The sequence below is a fragment of the Struthio camelus genome, chromosome 2 (genome assembly GCF_040807025.1).
Source record: "Struthio camelus isolate bStrCam1 chromosome 2, bStrCam1.hap1, whole genome shotgun sequence".
NCBI classification, from domain to species: Eukaryota; Metazoa; Chordata; class Aves; order Struthioniformes; family Struthionidae; genus Struthio; species Struthio camelus.
The window spans coordinates 48,367,205-48,388,169 of NC_090943.1; the positions used below are offsets into that span (position 1 = coordinate 48,367,205).

At 39.8% G+C, this 20,965-nt stretch overlaps 1 protein-coding gene across 2 annotated transcripts in view; it reads right to left on the bottom strand.

The window, feature by feature from the left end:
- Positions 1-18,058, bottom strand: part of SNRK (SNF related kinase) — a 43,555-nt gene extending 25,497 nt beyond the window's left edge. Inside the window, exons 1-3 of one of the 2 annotated variants that reach the window (XM_068935540.1) lie at positions 17,921-18,058; positions 5,222-5,320; positions 3,177-3,870 (exon numbers count right to left, since the gene is read on the bottom strand). In XM_068935540.1, the coding sequence (XP_068791641.1) occupies positions 3,177-3,765 (589 nt within the window). In that variant the 5' untranslated portion in view covers positions 3,766-3,870; positions 5,222-5,320; positions 17,921-18,058. The remainder of the gene's footprint in view (positions 1-3,176; positions 3,871-5,221; positions 5,321-17,920) is intronic. The other variant, XM_068935541.1, reaches the window with a different exon arrangement.
- Between the last annotated feature and the right edge of the window lie 2,907 nt (positions 18,059-20,965).

The following is a 20,965-nucleotide window of genomic DNA, read 5'->3' on the forward strand; positions in this document are numbered from 1 at the left end:
GTTAAAAAAGGTTTTCTAAAGCTTACTTATTGCTCGTTGGAAGGGTTTAGAGAAAACCCTGGAGAAAATTTTTCTTCTTTAAAATCTTTGCATTAAGAAACACAAGTCTTTGCATAGTATATCTTACCTTTTATTCACAGTTAGAGAGGAAAATTTGGACTCTTCAAGGACATATTATCTTTCTGGCAACTCAGAGTAAACTTTGATAGTTATATTGTTACTCTAACTACTGTACTGACAGTACTTTATATTCTAAAAATTTTGTACTGCATTACAAAGTGATGAAAACTGGGTCACTAACAACATTTGAACACAAGCATTGCAATCTGTCCAACAGGCTAGGGAGAAGGCCTAGTATCCAGCAACTGAGACTGTACACTGGGGAATAAATAAGCAAAAACTATTACCGATGTTTATTTAAATATTTTAGGCAAAAGAGCTTAGCTACCATCTTTAACCAAAAGTTGGAAGAAATTCTTTTTCTGGTAAGTTTTTCTACTGTCCACATCAACCCACTCTATACCAGCCGAGATGCTCTTTCTGTTAACTGATTCAACCATTTTCTTCTAATACTATCATTTAAAAGTTCACACGGTCCTATAAGAAACACTTGAAATGATAAATGTAAGAATGGTGGCAGCATGAAGAGGTACAAAGTCTGCCTAACTGCTGAATTCAATTTGGACCATGTGGTCAAAGTTTTTAGAATGAAGTTGGATTCAAAACACTCTTCAGTTTAGCTCTGCAAAATAAGTGGAGAGAAGTATCTTCCAAAACAAAATAGTGAAACTGTATCTTCCTCAGACAAGCCCTAACATTTCCATATTACAGACAATATCCTCATATATAGAACTGGACAAAGAAGTTATACTATTTTACCATCTATTTCTGAAGGTAACCCTCAAAAAATAAAGTCATCTGTATTAGTTTTCTCTAAGGCATACTCCAACAAGTCTTAAGCCTCTTTCCACTCATAGATGAAGCGATATGTAGCTATCATAAAGCACCACTGCAGTTACCATTTATTCCATATTAGTGATGACTTCTCTTTCAAATTAATGTAAAGCTGCAATAGAAGGAAGCTCAATCATAATGAAATATGAAATGCAGCGTCAAAAATGATTAAAACAGCAATAAAATCAGAAGATCACTACTTCTAAGTAGCATCCCAAGTTCCCATATCCTGTACAAACCTTCAAAAACCTCAAACTGATTCCGAGTTCCCATTCCTCTTAAGTTCCTCTCTTCCTCGTCTTAACTGTTCTCATCTACTGCTCATATAGGTTAATTTACCCTCTCTCCTTAGAGTTATACATACCATATGCTCATAATGGCCCCTCTCCTCCAAGAAAGTAATCCTCTCATACCCGCTTTCTTCCAAGAATCTTCAATTGGGCAGCAGTCTGAAGGCTTCAGTTTTTTTGCCCATTCTCCAAAACTTGATCACTATACCACTTTCATTTTTAAGTAGTAATGCATAGAAGGAGTTTTACAGAACATTTAACAAATGCATTTTCCCGTCTAGTTTCAGAGGCCACTACAATCAGGTAGATGCAGATTTCAGGAAATTCTCATGAAGAGGTACTCTTACACAGAAGAGCTCAGGATTTAGGTTCTCTAGTTTGTCACTGATAAAATCAGAAACAACTTATCTAGAACATTTGACTAAGTAGAAATCACCATGTCAAACATCACTGTAGCATCAGCACTGATAAGCAAAAAGACAAAAAACAGACACCTAGCATTCCTAATTATAGCGCATTTTAGAAAGTATTTTCAACTCCAGAGAACCCCAGCAAAATACCCATTCAAAGTTAGAATAAAGTGACATTTAAACAAAGACCGTAACATCTAATTACTAAAAATATTTTTAATATAAATAAGACTATTAGTTCTACAATGTGCACAAGTACCTTGCCAGCATACGAAGTAAGTTGAGCCTTATCTCAGGTAAATGAGCACTTCTATTGAATCCCCCTCCTCCTCTTCCCCCCACCCAAAGAAAAAGAGTCAGGCAAGCTACAATTCAGTCTCAAGTTTTATCTATCACCACTACAGTCATTAGTGTATCCGTACCAGAATAGATGCACAGCTGTGTACAAAGTCCTATTGAGTGTCATAAAAGAATAAACTATGAGATATCAGGTACATAAGAGCATGGAGTTTTGAGTACAATTAGCTATTTTTAAAGCATCAATTAGAATTCTACAATCTGCTACATATAGAAAGTGTATTCAACCTCAACTAACAGATAGGGGCAACCCGTATGACAACAGGACAGTATTCAGTGACTCTACTAACAGCTTTTACAGCTATTAAAAGGAAAAAAAAAATCTCACACTCTAAGTTATTTCTAATAGCATAAGCAGGAAACTTAATAGAAGAGTAAGAAGTATCCTTATCAGCCTGTCTACTACACTGCAACTTTCTAGCTGGAAAAAAAAAAAAAAAAAAAAAATCACAGAATCACAGAACAGCCAAGGTTAGAAGGGACCTCCGGAGACCATCTAGTCCAGCCCCCGCTGCTCAAGCAGGGTCACCTAGAGCACTGAAATGAGCAATGAAAGCTAATTTACATATTACTGTCTCCCTTACCTTTTAAACACAAGAACAACTGGAAACTTCACCCCTACTTTCAGATTCCCAGAGGAGCAAGACAGAGAGGGAGAAAAAGGAGTTAAAGCTTTCCTTAGCTATCAAAGGAAGGGACAAGAAACTAAAACAGCATCCATTAAAAATTGGATTTCTACTACCTTACAGCAGAATACATAAGCAGCCTGGGCTCAAAATGTAAATGTCATTCTTATTTGGCTAAACTGAACACAAAAGAATCACTTATAGTTATTAAGACAGACAATTTTCTGAAAAGGAGATGGGTTTTCCCTAACAAAGCAAATATGAATATATGCAACTGTATTCACCTTAGTGTTAACAAAATTCCCATAATTATTTATAATGAATGCAATTGCATCATTCCATATAAAATAAAGAAATTAAGCATTTTTGACAATTTTTTTTGTATTTCCTCATTCAAATAAAGCTGTTCAGTAACTTTCAACTTATAGCATTACTTCTCGCTGATTAGCTGGCTTACCTTATTTTGAAAGGGAAAATAGAGTGATACAACGTTATAGTACTTGAATTTAGATTACTGGCTGAATACAAAGAGAACTTACCCACTGCTGGTGCATCATATTCATCCCCAAGTAAAATCTCAGGAGCAGAATATGCAAGAGATCCACAGCTTGTGGTGAGCTTCTTTCCAGGCTGAAATTTGTTGCTGAAGCCAAAGTCAGTCAATTTCACAAGTCCTTGTTTTTCAAAGAAGACCACGTTCTCTGGTTTTAGGTCTCTATGAACTACATGCAGTTTATGGCAGTAGGATATAGCATGAACTATTTGAGCAAAATATTTTTTTGCCAGATCCTCATTTAGACCTTCTTCATGTTTCATGATGTAATCAAACATATCTCCTCCATCACCCAGCTCCAAGATAAGATAAAGCTTAGTCTGGGTGTCGATCACTTCATATAGTCGTACAATATTGGGATGCTGGACAAGTTTCATGCATCTGACTTCTTGGAAAAGATGCCCAGTGGCTAGAGTGTCCAGTTTAGTCTTGTCGATTACTTTTACTGCTACTTTTTCACCTGTAAAGACGTGTCGAGCAAGTTTGACCACAGCAAAATGACCTCTGCCCAAAGTTTTATCCAAGTCATACAATCCTGCAATTTTTCCATCATATCCTCGTTTGAAGCCTGCCATACTGTTTCAGGAGATGAAATAATGTTTAAGCTCTTTGGAAATGTGATCTTTTCATATAAGAGTATCTGATACAAATAAATAATCCATTGTCACAGCCAAGCATACCTAAAAATAAAGAGACAAGATTATATATTTGTGTAAATTAAGCAAAATTATTAACCTGTAATTCTCCTAAAGCTACATTAACACATTACTATAGACTACTTACAAAACTCAAGAGTGCTTTGGAAGGGGTTTGATAAGCAATGGTGATGAGTAGATGTCTGGAACTATACTATCAGTGTGCCTGAAGAAAGTGAATTTCAACAGTGCAACGATGAAAATTCCTCTAAAACTAGGTAGCCTTCATGTTTTCAAGTTAGAGACCTTGCAAGTAACACTTGAGAAATCAGTGCTATGAAAAATTATTGACAAAGCTGAAATCTACAAGATTTCCAACTATTTTAGAAATCATCTGGGCTGCACATAGCATTGACAAGAGGAAAACGCTTGATTTAACTTAGATTTTTGACATCCACTTTCACATTGCAGCATGAAACTGTCCTCTTGTAATACAAAGTTCTGAGAGCACAACTTTGGACTTTAATCTTTGCCCTTTTAACCGTTTCCTGTTAAGCGTAGCTCAGACTGACACGTAAGATTTCATTTTGTTACTCTGGTAAGTTTAAGCATAGTTAATCAATACTGCAGTTACAACAAACAAATAAAGCTCTATAGGCTGAAATAAAACATTTGGGCCAGAGGTACTCTCAGTCCTAAATAAAAATGTTTTGTTAAATATTTTGACTGGAGTTATAAAAACTGATGTTTAAAAAACGTGCACGTAGGCTGCATTATGTTCAACGGTCCTGGGAATGAGTTGGGGGAAGGGTAAGAAACGTGGGAAGGGAGGGAGAGAACTCAGGAGCTGAGCTTTTTTGTGCTGAATTCCTGCTTGGCAATTAATTTAGCATTTAAGCAAGCAAGGGCCAACTTATAAAATGCTCATATTCAAACCTGTTTGTGAAGGTCTTATGCCTCGTTGTCATTTTATTTCACACAGACAACTTCCCCAAAACTTTTCCTGCATCTTTAACTTAGATACAAGTTTAACAACAACCTGTAGTTATCAAAAAGCTATCCATTTCTCCTACCTTGAGTACAAAGCAGCCAGAAGTATGAAAATTAGATGACTTATTGCAAGCTAAATAAAAAAGCCGGAAAAAAAAAAACTCCTTAAAATATATTTTCTCAGCTTCAAAACTGAACTTCAAAAAGAAAAGCTTTGAAAAGGAATCTGGCAAACAAATAGTCCCCTTACATTAGTTATTCAAGATGAAATGTTAGCATTAGATTAAAAACATTCCCTGCTAAACAAGTTATTTCACAAGCAGTGAAACTTATAAATCTGGTTTCATATGGATTCAATTACAAGGTTGGGGTCCTATGAGGATTCTCTGATGTTTAACAAGCTCACCTTACTGCTTCTCTCAGCTGGAGCCATGATATAACCTCTTCTCTAGCCAGCTGTCTACTTCCAAAAAGTCTGTAGGAATTCAGTTTGAGACCTCCACCCCTATAAAATTTGAATGAGATAATCAACTTCTGAAACTTCACAAGTTGGCCAAGGAATAGGATAAGGGCAACAATTACTTTTACTAAAGAAATAAAGTTTATGTAAGTTTTAAAAAATTAACAACAACTTTTTTTTTTTGGGGGGGGGGGGAGGAATTAACTGCACTCTTTCAGTCAGCCATTAAGCACTATACTTTAGAAGATCTTCCAAAAATCAATCCATTTCATTAGTAGATATGATAGTATCAAAATTTGGCACTGAGAAGTCATTAATAAGTTTCCTATAAACTTAGAAAAAAACTTCTTTCTTGAAAAGTTATTTCGGATTTGGCTATGCAAGATACACTACAGAAACACATTCCCATAAAACTAGAATGAAAAATTACCAAAGCTTAAAAGCAACAGTCAAGAAGTGAAGAGCTTTCTGGCAAACTTAGGACATAGTCATTCAAATCCAGAACCTTCCACTGGAAAAGCAAAACAAAAATCTGCTTTTCAAATCATTCACACAACATTTCCTCTAATACACACCACATATATAATATACTCTCAACTCAAAGTAATTCTATTCTCACACACGTAGGGAGGTCAAGTATTGCATAGATACACACCACTTAATGCAGTATGTGCTGCACAGATGCATAAGTCAGAACCAAAACTCATACTTTATTTGGCAACCATGCCTCCAGGATTCCCCTCAAAAATATCTATTACTCTTCCAGTAACCATCCAACCAGCAAAGCTTTCTTCTCAGTCTTCTTTGTGCCCATCTAGTGAGTAGTTTTACTGGACAAACAAGGAGGTAGAGAGAGGAGGAGGAATATTTCTCCGGTTGGACAATTTCATATTAGAGAGAGACTGCTGGTTCTGGGGGACCAATTCTCTACTTATTCAGCAGTAGGCTCTTCATGTTTTAGCAACTAGCTTTCATGCATGATATTAAAAAAATCACATACCAAGGGTTGCTCTGCACACAAAAGCTGTACAACTATAATGGACTGAAGCTTCCGTGGGGTTGGTATGTAGGTTTCCCAACAGTTCCCATACTGCTGATCTTGCATAAGTTTCCCCTACCTGCCAGATTACCAGGCAGTACTATCCTATTATTATTCCAGAAAGCACAAAACTAGACAAGAACATACAACATCAGATCAAAGGTCCACCTAGAACAGTATTCCACCTGGCAAGTGACCATTAGAGGATGCACAGGGAAGAACACAGGAAAACAGCACATGTAACACCACATAATGAAACCCTCCTAATCTTTTAACAGGTTCAAGCTTCAACAGGCTCATGTTTCTTTGCATCACAGGACAGTGACTTTGTGTTTAACAACCCTGTATGGATTTTTTCCCCACCCTGAAACCGTGCAGCTTTACTAACCTATACACATTTTTAGTACCAAGAACATCCGGGAGGAAGGAGCTTCATAGCTTAACTATGTGCTGCAACAAGAACCACTTCCTCTTGTTTGCTTTGAACATCCTGATAGTACATGCATCTTCTCATTCACTGTCTGTTCCAAAACAAGAACTATGAGACCCCATTTACTTGCCTCAAGTGGCTCATGATTTTACAGTCTCCTTCCTCCCTCCAGTACAATTCTACTATATTTTCTTTGAAAGTGAGGAAGAAGAGACCAGGAGCATACACTCTATTCAAGATATGTATATACAATGGACTGATACTTTATAATATAATATATAAATATTCTTAATATATAAATATTTAAACATACTATTCTGTTTGTTCTACATTCCTTTATGACAACGTGCTTTTTGACTACTGAGAGCTGATACAATGTTTTCATAATTCATTATTATAGCTTATAACGTTCCATCACACAGACCAAATCCCTACAAAGCAGGCTTGAAGTAAACCATGAACACGCATAAACTGCCTACCCTTAAATCTGTATGAAGTACTAAATTACTCATCTGCTGTGCCCCATCCAGTTGTGAGACTACAGAGTCTGAATCATAAAGAGACTGCAAATATCTTCCAAAAAAAAAATGCTGCTCTAAAGCACGGCCACCTCCACAGCACCCTAACCAGATTCTTCATTGCTTCTGTTAAACAAACACAAAAAACCCCTACAATTAGAGACAATCATTTTTAACTGCTACTAGGACACTGCCTATCCCCACAAGTCTGTTTTTGCCCGTAATGAATCCTATATTCAATATTCTCTGCTAAATTGATCTTTTTTAGACCCCTTAAAGCAGTTGAAAAAGGGTCAAAATACATTAAATAGCCATTCTGTAATACAAGCTGCCAACAGCACAAACTCCAGCGCTCAACTTTTCACAGACTGTTTCTCTGTTGAGTATTAAGTCACATTCAAGACTTAAAACTCTATTCACAAGAACTCATCCCATCCCACAACTCTGGCCCAGGTCATGGAACTCCTTTGCTCCCACAGGAATCATGGCTTTAAGAGACATTTTCCGTTAAGTTTCAGATTCAAAAGCAACACTCACACACTTGCATGCATACAAAGTAGAGCTTTCTTAGTGTGTGGCCCAACAACCTAGGTTTGGTATTGGAAGAAATAAGGATGGCTGAGGTTTTTTAAAAAAAATAAAAATAAAAATAAAAAAGGGACCTTCAGTCCATTTTGATTTAGCTTTTCCTCAATTCTAGGAGGAGATTCCATCCCTGGCAGAGAAAGGGGAAAGAGTAAACCCAAAGAGATATAACAGAACGTAATTTGTCTGAATTTAAATATCTGCAGCATTCAGTTGCAAGGAAGGGACTTGTACATAATTGTTTGTTCACTTGGCACATTTTCAACCATCTTTATATAAACTCAGCATGAGATTTATTTCTAGATGACAGTATACACAAACATCAACCTGTCAACAAGATTCCAGCAAAAATCAGTTATGCTTAAGCCCCAGAGAAACAAGTCAAACAGCAATCAATAGGATAAAAGCTCACAGAAATGGAAGATGAACTACACTTATTAATGTTGCAGCCCCATTAGCTGAAATAAAATGAAATGCAGATTCACAAATAGTTTAAGTTAACACTTTCTCAACAATAGACCAACTAACTTTTAATTCTATGGTTTTAAAATAGATCTTCAGAGCTAAGCAGAAGGATCTTGGATGCACGCATGCTTTGAAGTGAACATACCACAAATAATTGTCCATTAGTAGAAAATGGATGCAGAACTGTCACAGTGCAAATACATACAAACCTTGATTACAATTTAAATACGCTAGTTTAAAAAAAATGCAGTTACTACATTTATACTTTTCAGAGCACTGACTGAGACCAAAAATCTAGACTGTTTTCAGCACTAGCATTACCCTGTCAGAGAAGACAAGTAATTTCTTTTTCCTCAGTTTCTCACTATGAAGAAAGCAAAACTTTGAAAGCACTTAAGGATCAACTAAGCGTCCAGTTTCACAAGGTACTAACTTTAGAGCAGAAACCAGTTTGTCACCTCCTGCCTCTGTGACCCTTCCTACGCAGTTCATTGTCTCTCCTCAGTTACACCAGTAAAACTTTGGGGACTAATTATAAAATGAATCACCAAAAGCTTCCAGATTTAATGCAACTACTATCGTCACATCCCAAAATGGGGTTATTTTTAATCACTGAAGTGATCCGGTTTACAATGTGAACTCTTGAACAGCTTTACCCGTACAAATGAGGGAACTGCAAATTGTAGCACATGACAGAATCATGAACTAGAACTTTAGCAGGCCTTGCTTTGGCAGAAAACCAAACAACAGCCTGAGGAAAAATATGTAAGAACCAGTTATATTGTTATATCACAGAAAATATTTACCTGTATTTCCTTTAACTCACATTATCTCTAGTCTTTTGTGAGCTCATTTTTCAGCATTAGTGAGTTTGGGTTTTCTAGCTAGTGAATTTTACTAACCACTAGCAGCATTTAATCCCTGTCTCTAATATGGTTTCCAGAATAAAGTTTTCCCTAACTATACCAGGATTCAGCTACGCTCCTGATACTCTTTTTATGCAATGCAGACATTTACCAGTAAATAGATTCCAAACAGACTCTGCCTACGATAAAAAACTCAAATACCCTATCTCATATACTACTGTGAATAGCTTTTTTTTTTTAAATAAAGATGTACAGAGGCAGTTTTGTAATAACACATGCATCTTAAGTTTAACAGTACTATGATTCAGCCATCTAAGAGATGGATGAACAGATATCTAATAGATTTCTGTTTAGAAAAACAGCATGTTTCAGAGACACTACTTCTTCCTTAAGTACTTCACCCTGTCCACAAAGTTTCAATTAGATTATATATGATGTATGAGATCAGCCTAGTTCATCTTACAGAAATTAAGGTAAGAGTTTCCTACTGTAGAAAATGAAAATTCAGAATCTTGTTTCAACAAAAGTTAAAATACTATCATTGCAAAAAGCTCCCCTGCGTTACTTGGCTAATAGACACGAAATCTGAAGTAATCTTGAGCAGGACTCATCTCACCACAGACAGCTAGCCATTCCTGCCTCCCTTCACGGTAAATGGAGATTCAGGCAATAGAAAAAAGGAGTCTACAATGAAAGGAATCACATCCTAAAGCAGACAGCTAAATATATCAAGTGAATAATTTCTTAAAAGCATATGTTTTCATTTTCTGTAACAGAAAGTTTAGGATGAGTAGTTCAGAAAGATGCATACACAGCACACATTCAAGGAAGAGAAAATGATTTTCATCCTGTCTCACCTTTTGGTTTCCTGTGCCTCACATGACTAACAACATCTGTACCAATTATTTATTTACTAAGTAATTATATGTTGAAAATAAGTCTTATGCTGCTACTCTCCCTAAAATCAGTACACCAAAATTTTATACATACTGATCAGAGATTCAAAAACAGTTTTCGACTTAGGAAGCCATTTATACAAATAGCTAGAATCCAAGACTATATTGAAGGAAATATCAAAACTAACATAAATAACAAGGCAAGTACAATTTTTTAACATTACTCCTATATTTCCTATTGATATTTTATCTGCCATTCTACTATAAAACATCTTCACAGTCTAATCTACATGTCTATCTTTGTGACAAAATAAGCCACTATTTATATGTAGAGATGTTGCACCTTTACCAATATATGAATCCCTTTTCCTGCCAGGGTCTGGGATCACCTTTCCTTTTATATAAGGGAGGGAAAGCCAACATGCTAGAAACAGGTACAAAGCAAAAAGTGTCACACGAGTGAAGTATGAAGAACATGCATGCTTAATCATATCACACACAAAACTAGTGTGCTCTTCCTTCTGAGAAGAGAACTGTTCAGGCTTCTCACAGCTGTTGTTTCAGGCTAAAAGCACTTTGCTGAGATGTTCTCGTGGAAGCTGTAATTTGGACGTCATAATGATATCAAAGAAACAGTTATCCCACTCAGAAAAGTGCAATTAAAAAAAAAAGTTGTGTGTCTTCTGAAAGATACATGCTTATTCACACAGCACTGCCACCGGACATGCCTGAGCAGGGCACAGGAAAGACTGAGCAACACTCGGATCAAAAGTATCTAACATACAGATCCTCTCTCAAAATAGCATTTTTACAGAGACATTGATTTTACTATTTCACTACTGCATTTTTGTGCAGACTGAGGCCTGATCAGTATCATGATTCAATTCCTCCAGAGCGTTTCTAACTTTTTTTTTTTTTAAATCCAATGCTACTCAGTATTCCTTGAACAGGCAAGGCACTATACGGGATTTAAAATCTGGAAAATTTCTATTTTCCCTTTGTTTCCCCACATAGGTCCAGCAAAGCCCTTTCTTCTCCACCCTTCTGTGAGCTACACTTTCACAAACACCATTCAAAGGTACTCCAGGAGACAACAGCAATCTATACCTGTCCTACAGCCAAACACTTTACAGATGCAGCATTCTTCGCGGGGAGATGGAGGGGGAGGAGTCAGGTTTTATAACCCAGCCCTTATGAAGGCAGTGCTACCCAATGGTATACTTTTTAAACTTTGCATGACTGTACCACATCTTCATCTTCACTGATGACAATCCGCATGACAAGATCAACTCTCCTGCTCTTAACAAGTTCCACAACACAACAGCATTGTAAACTTCAAGGTGTACATGCATCTTTTATTTTCATGAGGCCTCATCATCAGCTCTCACAGCAGCATAATGCACCTCACAGTGCTCTTACTGAAACGTCAAGATAAATCAGTCAATCTCTCCATTGTTCAGCATTGCTACACCTAACATGATGAACAAAGTTAAGAGTTATCAAGTAACTCTGTATTCCAAAGACAACGTGAAGAATTAACCTGCATAACTTAATAGTATTTGCTAGTTTTAAGTAGCCTTCAGAATTTTGCTTAGAAAAGGTATGAGACAGAAACAAAGCTGCCAATTGCTAATAAAGTTTAGCCGTTAAGCATTTGTGAAATCTGTAGTCAAAGGTCAACTTTTCATTATTTTAGAATGTGTTGCAGGCATAAGAGCTATTGAATAAGAGCCTTAACTCTTCTTAGTATTCAAATCGGAAATAGAAACAGAATACTAAACAAGAATGCTACAACTGTAAGGTCCATTATTCACTGAACAGGCAGCGGCAGAAATATTTGGCAGACCAATAAGCTTAAAACATTGCTCCTGGGCGCATATATAAAAGGGAGAGATGGGGGGGATGCACGCATGTGATATTTCTCCCACATCTATAAAAATGTGCTAACTTCTATAACTATAAATTATGAGAGTCTACATGACCCGAGAACTAAAAGCAAGGCTTTGAGACAACTCTGATGTGTTGAAAGCTAAGCTCAAAAAAATATATACATGATACAAGACTGAGATAGTAGATTAAAGAACACAGTTCTGTCTTAGACAAGATGTTTCCAAAGTTTTAAATCTATAAATTGGTGTTAAGCATCTTATTTTCTTGCAGATGAGCACAGTCACATCAAACATGCTAAGCTGAAGCTTTGCTGCCTAAGTTCTGCTGTTTGCAAAGTTGCATTAAGTGGTTTGCAAAACACCAGCAGAAAGCAAACTAAAGTTTGAGAACTGTGTTGTAGAATCTCCCCTTTACAGCTGTTACCTTCGTAAGGCTTCAGTAACACCAAGTGAAAAAAGCAGCACTGGATTTGAATTGATCTTTCAAGATCCCTCACTAAGTCAAGACTGCATGCTTCCTTTTTCTTTCATGACAGTTCACTGAGTGAAAAAGATACAAGCACGTAGGTATATGTTAAAAAGCAATAGCAAGACAGCAATAGTAATAACAAAGATGATAATTACAGAAAACACACCAAAGCCACTAAGCAGATAAATGCACTAGCAGTGATCAAACGCCTTTCCATATACAAACCCATCATCTGTAGTTGCTGGCAATGGTTCCAACTGCCTCTAGTTGTGAAATGTTTTAAAAGCATAAAATACTTTCATAACTATGCAGATAATCGCTGTAGTTCACAAGGCACTTTCCATTTCTAAGAGGAGGTATTACACAAGACACAAATGCAATCTACCCTATGGGTTTGAGAATTCAACAATAGCTTTACACCACTGGAAGACTTCACATCAGCCACAGTAACAAAAGCACTTAATTTCATGTTGCCCGTTTTCCTCTTATGCCTAATCTCAAAGTCCGTTATGTAACTGAATGAAAAGCAATTTATAAAACCCACACCACCACCCTGTTTGCTTATTAGATGCTTCAGCAATACAGATCACTTAAGATCTAAAGCCGCTCAGAGGAAGAGAACAATAACAGATCTGTCCAAACGATCATGTCCTCTACGTTATCTTCTACCAGTCAATATGTAATATGATAGTATTTTTAAAAGGTCTTGCTCCAAATTTCATGATACCTACTAGTATTTTCTTTTTATAATTTAAGTTACTTTTAAAATTTTGTTCAGACAACTGATGCTATAATGTACAATAAACGAGTTTCAACCGAAATAATCAAGTTTTGCAGTGATTCTGCAGTACTTGCTGACAGAAAAGCTTCTTGGCAACTATAAGAAATTTACATGGATATATTAGTTATAAGCATCCATAAACCTAACCAAGCAAGAACTGATATCAAAGAAGGAAAGTCTAAAGATCATGGAAAGCAGCATGCGTTTTGATCAGTCATTTCTGTATATAATAAAAATAACTCACAGAGCTGGACTCGAGTCCAAGAGGCTACTTTTCAAAGGCCGACAAGCATTATCCAAATAGCTTCCTAAAGGCTTCACAATTCTAAACCCCATCGTATTTTCCTCTTTTCTGTGTTGTTTTCAAAATAACTGGGAACATGAAAACTCATGAAGAGATACTTTGCATATGAGAGAGCAGCCGTATTACTGAGATTCAGAATGGCATCACTATCTTTTAAATAAGACATTACATCTTTTTTTTATTTTGAGAAAATCTACTGCAGATATTTTATAAAAAGACAGACAAGCTGAACTTCTATCCACCAATCTGGACTCTTTTAGAAGAATCACCTCATTTACTCTTTATTCATGACGTCTTAGAATTGTTTCACCCTTTCCAAAAGTCTGTTTATTAGTATTTTCAGATTATTTACTGATGCTAGTTTCATATCCCCTCCCCTCTTCCAGCAACTAGGTAAGCAGAGCCTTTTTTTTTTTTTTTAAAGTGTATTTTTCTACCCCAGAGTATATAAAAGACACTAACAGGAGCACTAAACATTCCACTAGTAATCACCAAGTACTTCAAGGCAGCTTAATGTTTTAACAATAATGATATAATCCACTGCTGTAAGACCTAACAGTATCTTTGGTCTATAAGCACAAATATAATTTTCTTTATTCTGTATCAAGGGAGGTGAAAGTGTTAAACATTGATTCAAATATGAATATTCAGATGCAAATATATGCAGGCATTGTTAGCATCTATTAAAAATAACAGCATTTTCTACTAAATTTCTCAAGTACCATTTCACAGCTCAAATTCCATACAGCTTAATTTGTTTAACAGTGCCTCAGATGATTAAACTTACCATTGAATTTTTACATTAAGTAAATTCAGTATTGAAATACTGACATTTTCTCCCTGGGATACAGCCTACTTAAGAAATAACACTTATTTCAGTCTGCAGCTAATTAGTTGCAATACTTTACCCTCATTTCTAGCATCCTAATAAGTTAGGAACTGTCAAAAACCTGAAATTCATCATGCTTTAATATAAAAGTTATCAAAATCTTAGTTATCATCTCTCAAGCTAAGGTGGTTTAAGTTCAGTCTGTAATCACATAGGAAACTGCTTTAGAAAACACAGAATGACATAGGAAACAAAAAGTAAAAAACACTTTGTAAAAGTTAGTGCAACATCAGTGCTCCAGTATTGCGGTAGAGGGTTGCTGTGCAATTGAGAGATTTAGTTTTTCAAGGAGCGAAGGTGCTGTTTCATGTTTCCCAAGTGTTAAACACTACACAGCACTTTCTTCCTCAAGAGAGTCCTTAACATTGGTGACCTCATCAGCTTATATATATATTAGAACTCTGCCAGGTTAAGTTATCCTAGAATCGCAAGTGAATATACAGTTTTTCAAATCCTCTTTAGCTCTTACATAATATTGTAATGTGTTTTAAAACAATTGCTATTTTACATTATTACAGATACTGTAGCATTTAAGCATTTGAAAGCAGTGTGGCAAGGAAGACCCTACTAAGGTTAGTGGTTTATGCAATTTAATATTAAATATTTTCACCATAAATTGCAGTTCAGCAATATATACAAAGTCAGTGTCCCGAATCTGGACAACTCGTCTCATTGGTTTCTCATTTTAAGACATAATTAAGAAATACTACCTAGTAGAAATGGACAGAAGTGCAGCAAGAAGTTTTACAGCTACCGCACTCTAGTAGATTTTTGAAAATAGGGGAAGATCCAAGAAGTGAACTGCATTAGTTTTGTGAGAGATGCATTCTGAGGAGAAAGCTAGCTAAACTAGGATAGCGTGCCCTTGAAAAAGGGACAAGCAACAAAGCAAGACAAAAAAGGCACTAGTTCAGCATTACAGTTGCTAGTAGACCGAAAAGAACGATGACATACTGAAGGTGTAGACTGCACAAGAATTACTCAAATATGGTATTTAAAGCATGGAATTAAAAAAGCCTGAGAAGAGACCCAGGCTGGTCAGAACCGTGCATGAGGAAGGTGACTACTGCAAGCAGAAGATCGCCTGCAGTACCATATTAAGTGTACGTCTGCTTTTAAAATTTGTATCAAAAAGTCTTGACATGCCATTTGTTAAAATAATCAGAAATTAGACCATGAATCCGCAGTGTAACAGGGAACAGTGACTATGTCAAACTACCCACACTGCATGGGAATATCAGTTCTTGTAGCAAGAAAATTCAAATATAAGGAACATCAGTCATTTGCAGAGAAATTTCAGTAAGCAGTAAGATCTGTACTTTCCTGCTTCTCAACGGTGCATATAGAAAAAAATTCAGCTTGTCATTAAGTTCACTTAAGATGTCATCTGTCCTTTTCACTACTTTTGTTGGATGCCTCAGGTGTGAGCCACAGAGAATCTTTCAAATTAAGCAGATGTGCTGCCTTAGAAGATACCTTGTCTTCCAAGTACTCCTCCAGCATTGAAGCTAACCTTTCTTCCTAATGACTTGAAACATTGTGTCATCATTCACCAGTTCTCTGGGTATTTAGAATATTCCAAGAAAAACAAGTGGAAAAAGCTGGACTTTCTCCCTCTTACTTTTTATTGTGAAATTTTCAAATTCAGATTTTTCATGCCCCAGAAATAAAAGGGGCAAAGCTTATTCTAGCTAAACATTTCACAGTGCAGAATTTGATTGCATTATGTAGCAATGATGGTTCAGTCTTGTAAATTTGTTCAGAATTCCTTTTCTCTAAGCAATAGTAAAATAACAACAATCAGCTGAATTTCTACTTTCTGTGGCGTAGTTTAAGCTATTAAAAAACACCATCCATTAACACACTCCCTAACAGTGCATGTCTTCCAAGAACTGCTTAATTCTAACATAATAAATATTTGCTTGTAAACACTGTTTTATATGGATTCATTTTGCTGAGATTCATCAAACTTGTCCTTCTCCAGAGCCTGGAGCTCTAAATACATTCATAATAAACAACTCCAAAAAGCAGCCTATATGACTAAGTAGTGACTGCACTACAGAGGGCAGGCGTAAGCAGATTTGCATGCAATTCATTCATGCTGGATGGCTCTATACACTTCAGCTGTTCCAGGAACTGCAATGGTACCATTGAGGAAACCACTTTTTTTGCATATCTACTCCTAACAAGCTCTTGAAAACAAGGTGATCAGAAAGAAATTATCTGTACATACACAAAAAAAACTGAAGGTCTTCACATTCTCACATCCCATGCAAAGCTTTCTTCCCTTAGTTGCTAGCTTTTCTCCTTCACAGGTGTTCTAGCATCACTTACCAATTAAAAAAAAAAAAATCCAGTTTGAAAATAGGTCACAGTTGTCTCCAGCCACCCTCAGGCCAATATAGGATTTTCCCCTAGTGGATGTTCTCCAATACTTTATGCAGTCGACGTAATAAAAAATAAATAGATAAATTAAAAAAAAAAAAAAAAGATCTGTCCTTTAGCTATTACTGAGGCTGCAAATCAACAACAAACGTTTTAAAAAGTCATCTTCTATAATTTTAACTACTGGAGAACCATCTGTGCACTAAAATCTGCCCAGCAAAGAGCACAAAGAAACCTTTCCAGGACATACCTACCCATCAAATGGATTTCTATAGTGACCTAAAGGCAGTAAATTCAATATAACGAATATATTGGCAGAAACGATACCAGTATTGGCAAGTAAAAAGGGATACCTGTGCTTTCAGTCTTTGTCAGAGGCGTGCTTCAGCTCTAAGCAGAAAAGACATCAGCTCGCACTCTGAACAAACCTGTTGGCTATGCATCTGGTTCCGAGGGGTAAGATGCACCGTCATTCCCCCCCAAACGCACCCGTGACTGGACCGATCCTCTAACCGGAGGGATTTCGCCCTACTTGCTTATTTATTTATTTATTTTCCAAGCGACAGAAAAGACGAGGCGGAGCTGGCGACGGCAGCAGGGCGGCGGAGGGGCAAACTCGCCACCACTTTTCCCCGCGGTGACCCCGCGGTGCGCGGACGGCGGGGGCACACCGGGGCGAACAGGCAGGGTCAGATGTCAGTCGCGCACACCCCCCCTCCCCGCAGGCGCTGCTCCCGCTGCTGTGGGAACACGGCGCACCGACACTGCTTCGCCGGGCAGCGGGCTCACGCGGGCCACGGCAGGCTGCCTCCGAGCCGCCGCCGCGATACCCGCTTCCCTCCTCTCCCCAAATCCCTCTCCTCAAGCCCCGGGCGGCACCGACACACCGACCTTCGGCGGCCGGGAAACGTCCCCCCGCCGCGCCGCCTCCTTCTCCTCCTCCTGGGCCGAGGCCGCCATTGGGCCGGCCGGGAGGAGCGCGGCGGGCGAGGACGGCTCCGGGAGAAACGGAAAGGCGACGGCACAGGAGGGAGGGAGCCCACCACACCCCACCGGGCCGGCCCCATCCTCACCGGCCCAGCTCGAGCTCAGCCCGGCCCAACCCCGCCTGCCCCCGCCGACAACTTACTGCCTCCGGCAGCGGCGTCTCCTCGGGCCGCCGCGCCCCGCGCCGCCCCCCGCATATGGGCAGCGCCCGCCGCGACCGGCCCCGGGAGCGGCGGCGGGGCCGGGCAGCACGGCGGTGGCAAGGGGAGGAAAAGGTCGGAGAGCCCGGCGGCAGCAGCGGGGAGCTCGGCTGGGCCGCGGGGGTCTCCGCGGTGGGTGGCGGCTGTGGCAGCTCCTGCCCGCGCCCCGCTAGCGGCCGCTTCGCCGGTCCCCAACACCCGCCGCTACCGACTCCGAGACGCAACTGACAACAACGGCCGCGGCGGCTCGCGGCGAGCCGTTGGGGGGGGGGGGGAGGGAGGGAGGGAGAGGGCGGGGGCGGGGCGGGGCAACGGACACCCGCGCGAGCCGGCGGGTCGGGCGCCGCTGCGCCTGCGCCCCGGGGAGGCCGCGCCGTTGCCGTCACGGCCGGCCAATGGGGGAAGGGAACGCGCGTTCGACGGCAGGGGGGGCGGGGCCTCGGCGGGGTTTGGAGGGCTCGGGGTGGGGGGGCAGAGCCCGGGCGGGGGCAGGGAGGGAGAGCGGTCGGGCACCGGCGGGAGCTGGGGCTGCCTGCCGGCCCGGCCTGCCCGGGCCCCGGCTTCCTAAAAGTGCGGGGCAGTTGGCTTAAACTCCGCGGAGGGCACGAAGCTGCGCCGCGCTGCCTGCCCCGGTGGCCGCGCTGCGGCAGGCGGGCCCGGCGGCGGCGGCCGGTTAACGGCGCTCAACGTCGGCGTCGTTGTTTCCGCGCGGAGGGGAAGGAGAGCGCGGGGCGGGGGCTGTGCCCCCGTGTCCGTGGGTCAGGCCCCTGCGTGTCTGGGCCTGCGGTGACGCGCCGCAGCGTGAGGACCGGGGGTAAAGGGAGAGAGTTGGGGTAGTGAAAGGAAAGCGTGACATTGAGGCTAAGGAGAGAAAATAGGCCAGGGAGTGAGCCTGGCAGGTGTTTCGGGGAGAAACAGCTGTACAGCTGATGTAACGGAGTGGGGGGAAGACCTTGAAGTGTAGTCGGGCTCCTCTGCGCGACGGGATGCGAGCGAAGCCTCAGCTCACAGCGTCAGAAAGAATGCAAGACTTCCCTCCAAAGAGCAGGAAAGGAAAATCTTTGAGCAGCCAGGGGAAGACCAGAAAGCAGCATGTTGCGTAGTACCCTTTCTCGAATAGAAACGGCCAGTAAAGGCATGTGGAGAGAGAAAAGCTCACTGTACAAAAGCCCAATTTTCGGAAAATGTTTGATACCTGCCTTTCTGTTTTCTCCATGTTTGACAAAGTGTGCTTCATAGCAAGGGCGGTTGAATTTCTTCTGTTGCAACCAGTACTTTGAATATAAACTCACCTAGAAAGTACAGTCAGGAAACTATTGAACTGAAATAGTGTGATCATATGTAATAAAAGAGACCGCATGTTTTCATATTTTAACATTACAAAAGAGAAATAGAAAAAAATAGATCAAGATTTCAAGGTAATGTTGATTTGAATCGCTGCTTCTTAGTGAAAATGAGATTTTCATTTTTGTCATCCTTTACAACATTCAGTAGGCCTGATTCCCCTCTCTTACCCCAATTCGAAACCAGTACAACACCACTGATTCTTGAATTTACAACATCAATCTGATGCAAGAGGTTGCAATAGCCAGCCCATCATCCCTTGCTGCCTGATCATTGCTGATTTCTCAAATCTGAATTTGCACTGTTGTGCAGCGTGCACCGGTTGGATTTCTGAGCCTACAACATTCAGATCAGGCCTGATGTTTGTTGCTCTGTAAAACTGAAGTGTAGATTCTTTCTTTCATCTCTAGTTAATAAAAGCTGTGGTTTCCAGGGTTTTTTTCTGTTTGAGCTTCATTTCCTTTTTGGAGAAAGAGCATTCTTGCAAAGAAGATAATATGCATGAAAGTCACAAAGATTCTTCAGTGCTGTGCTACTAAAGGTCTCCCTTTGCAAAATATTTTGGCCTAGGGGTTTGTTCTGTATTTATTAGAAATCACATTATCTGTTTGAAGCTGCCACACACAGTGTCGCACTCAGATGTACTCAGCTTCCAGAGCATTCAGCGCATTTGTGTTTATGGGGGAGAACAGGTGGATGGAAAAGGACAGATTTGCAGAAAAAAATGTGATTATTTTGAACTGCAGTATTGCTGTTGTGATTTCCTATACTTTGGGTCACTATTGTGTAATACCATAGTTCTTTTACCCAGTGGGATGAGAGGATTTTTAAAAGAATGTGTGTGAGACTTGAAAAAGAATGAGCAGACTGAGGATACATGCAACACTTCAGGGGAGACAGTGGAAGGAGCGTAGCAGTCACAGTAGGCTGGAATTCAGCGCACGCCAATTTGTCTTTTTTCAGGCAGTTTTATTTCTGCCCACACTAAATTCCATGCTGCTGGAGAGAGACTGACACCATTCCCCGAACAGGCTAACGTTCATCTCCTGCCATATATACAGTCATTTACATTGCGCTTTGTCTTCAGTGGCACAAGGCCTTGTTTTGTTTCTTGGGGGGGAGGCGGTTCACAGTGAAAACTTAATTAATATGATAGCTACATACCTGTAAAATCAGACAAGCTCCTGCAGTAGCTACAGCTGGGTTGCTAGGAGAGGTCAGAACTGCGCTTCTGCTTTTGCTTGACCTCACTTGGTTTACCTCACAATAAAAGTGAAGTGCCTTGTCTCCGCATTGGTTTTATGACAAGGTAGCTAGTATGTTTTAGTTACGCCACAGTAAAAGCACACGTCGTTCATCAAAGTGCAAAGTGGTAAAAATGTTGAAGCGGTTTCAGTGTGAGTGAGGCTTACATAATGACTTTGGACCAGTCTTTGTCAATCTATCCGTTCTCCCTAATAACTCCTGAACCTACTGGCCAAATTTGTGTTAAGCGGGTAGAGATCGCCAGGATAACGTATTTTCATAAGTATCATGAAGCTAGAGCTAGGTAGTGGAAAGTGACCCTACCTGTACTCCCAGTTAAGCCAAAGCTGCTGTGTGAGCTCACCCTTTATTAGTCACAGAGAATCCACACGGATGAG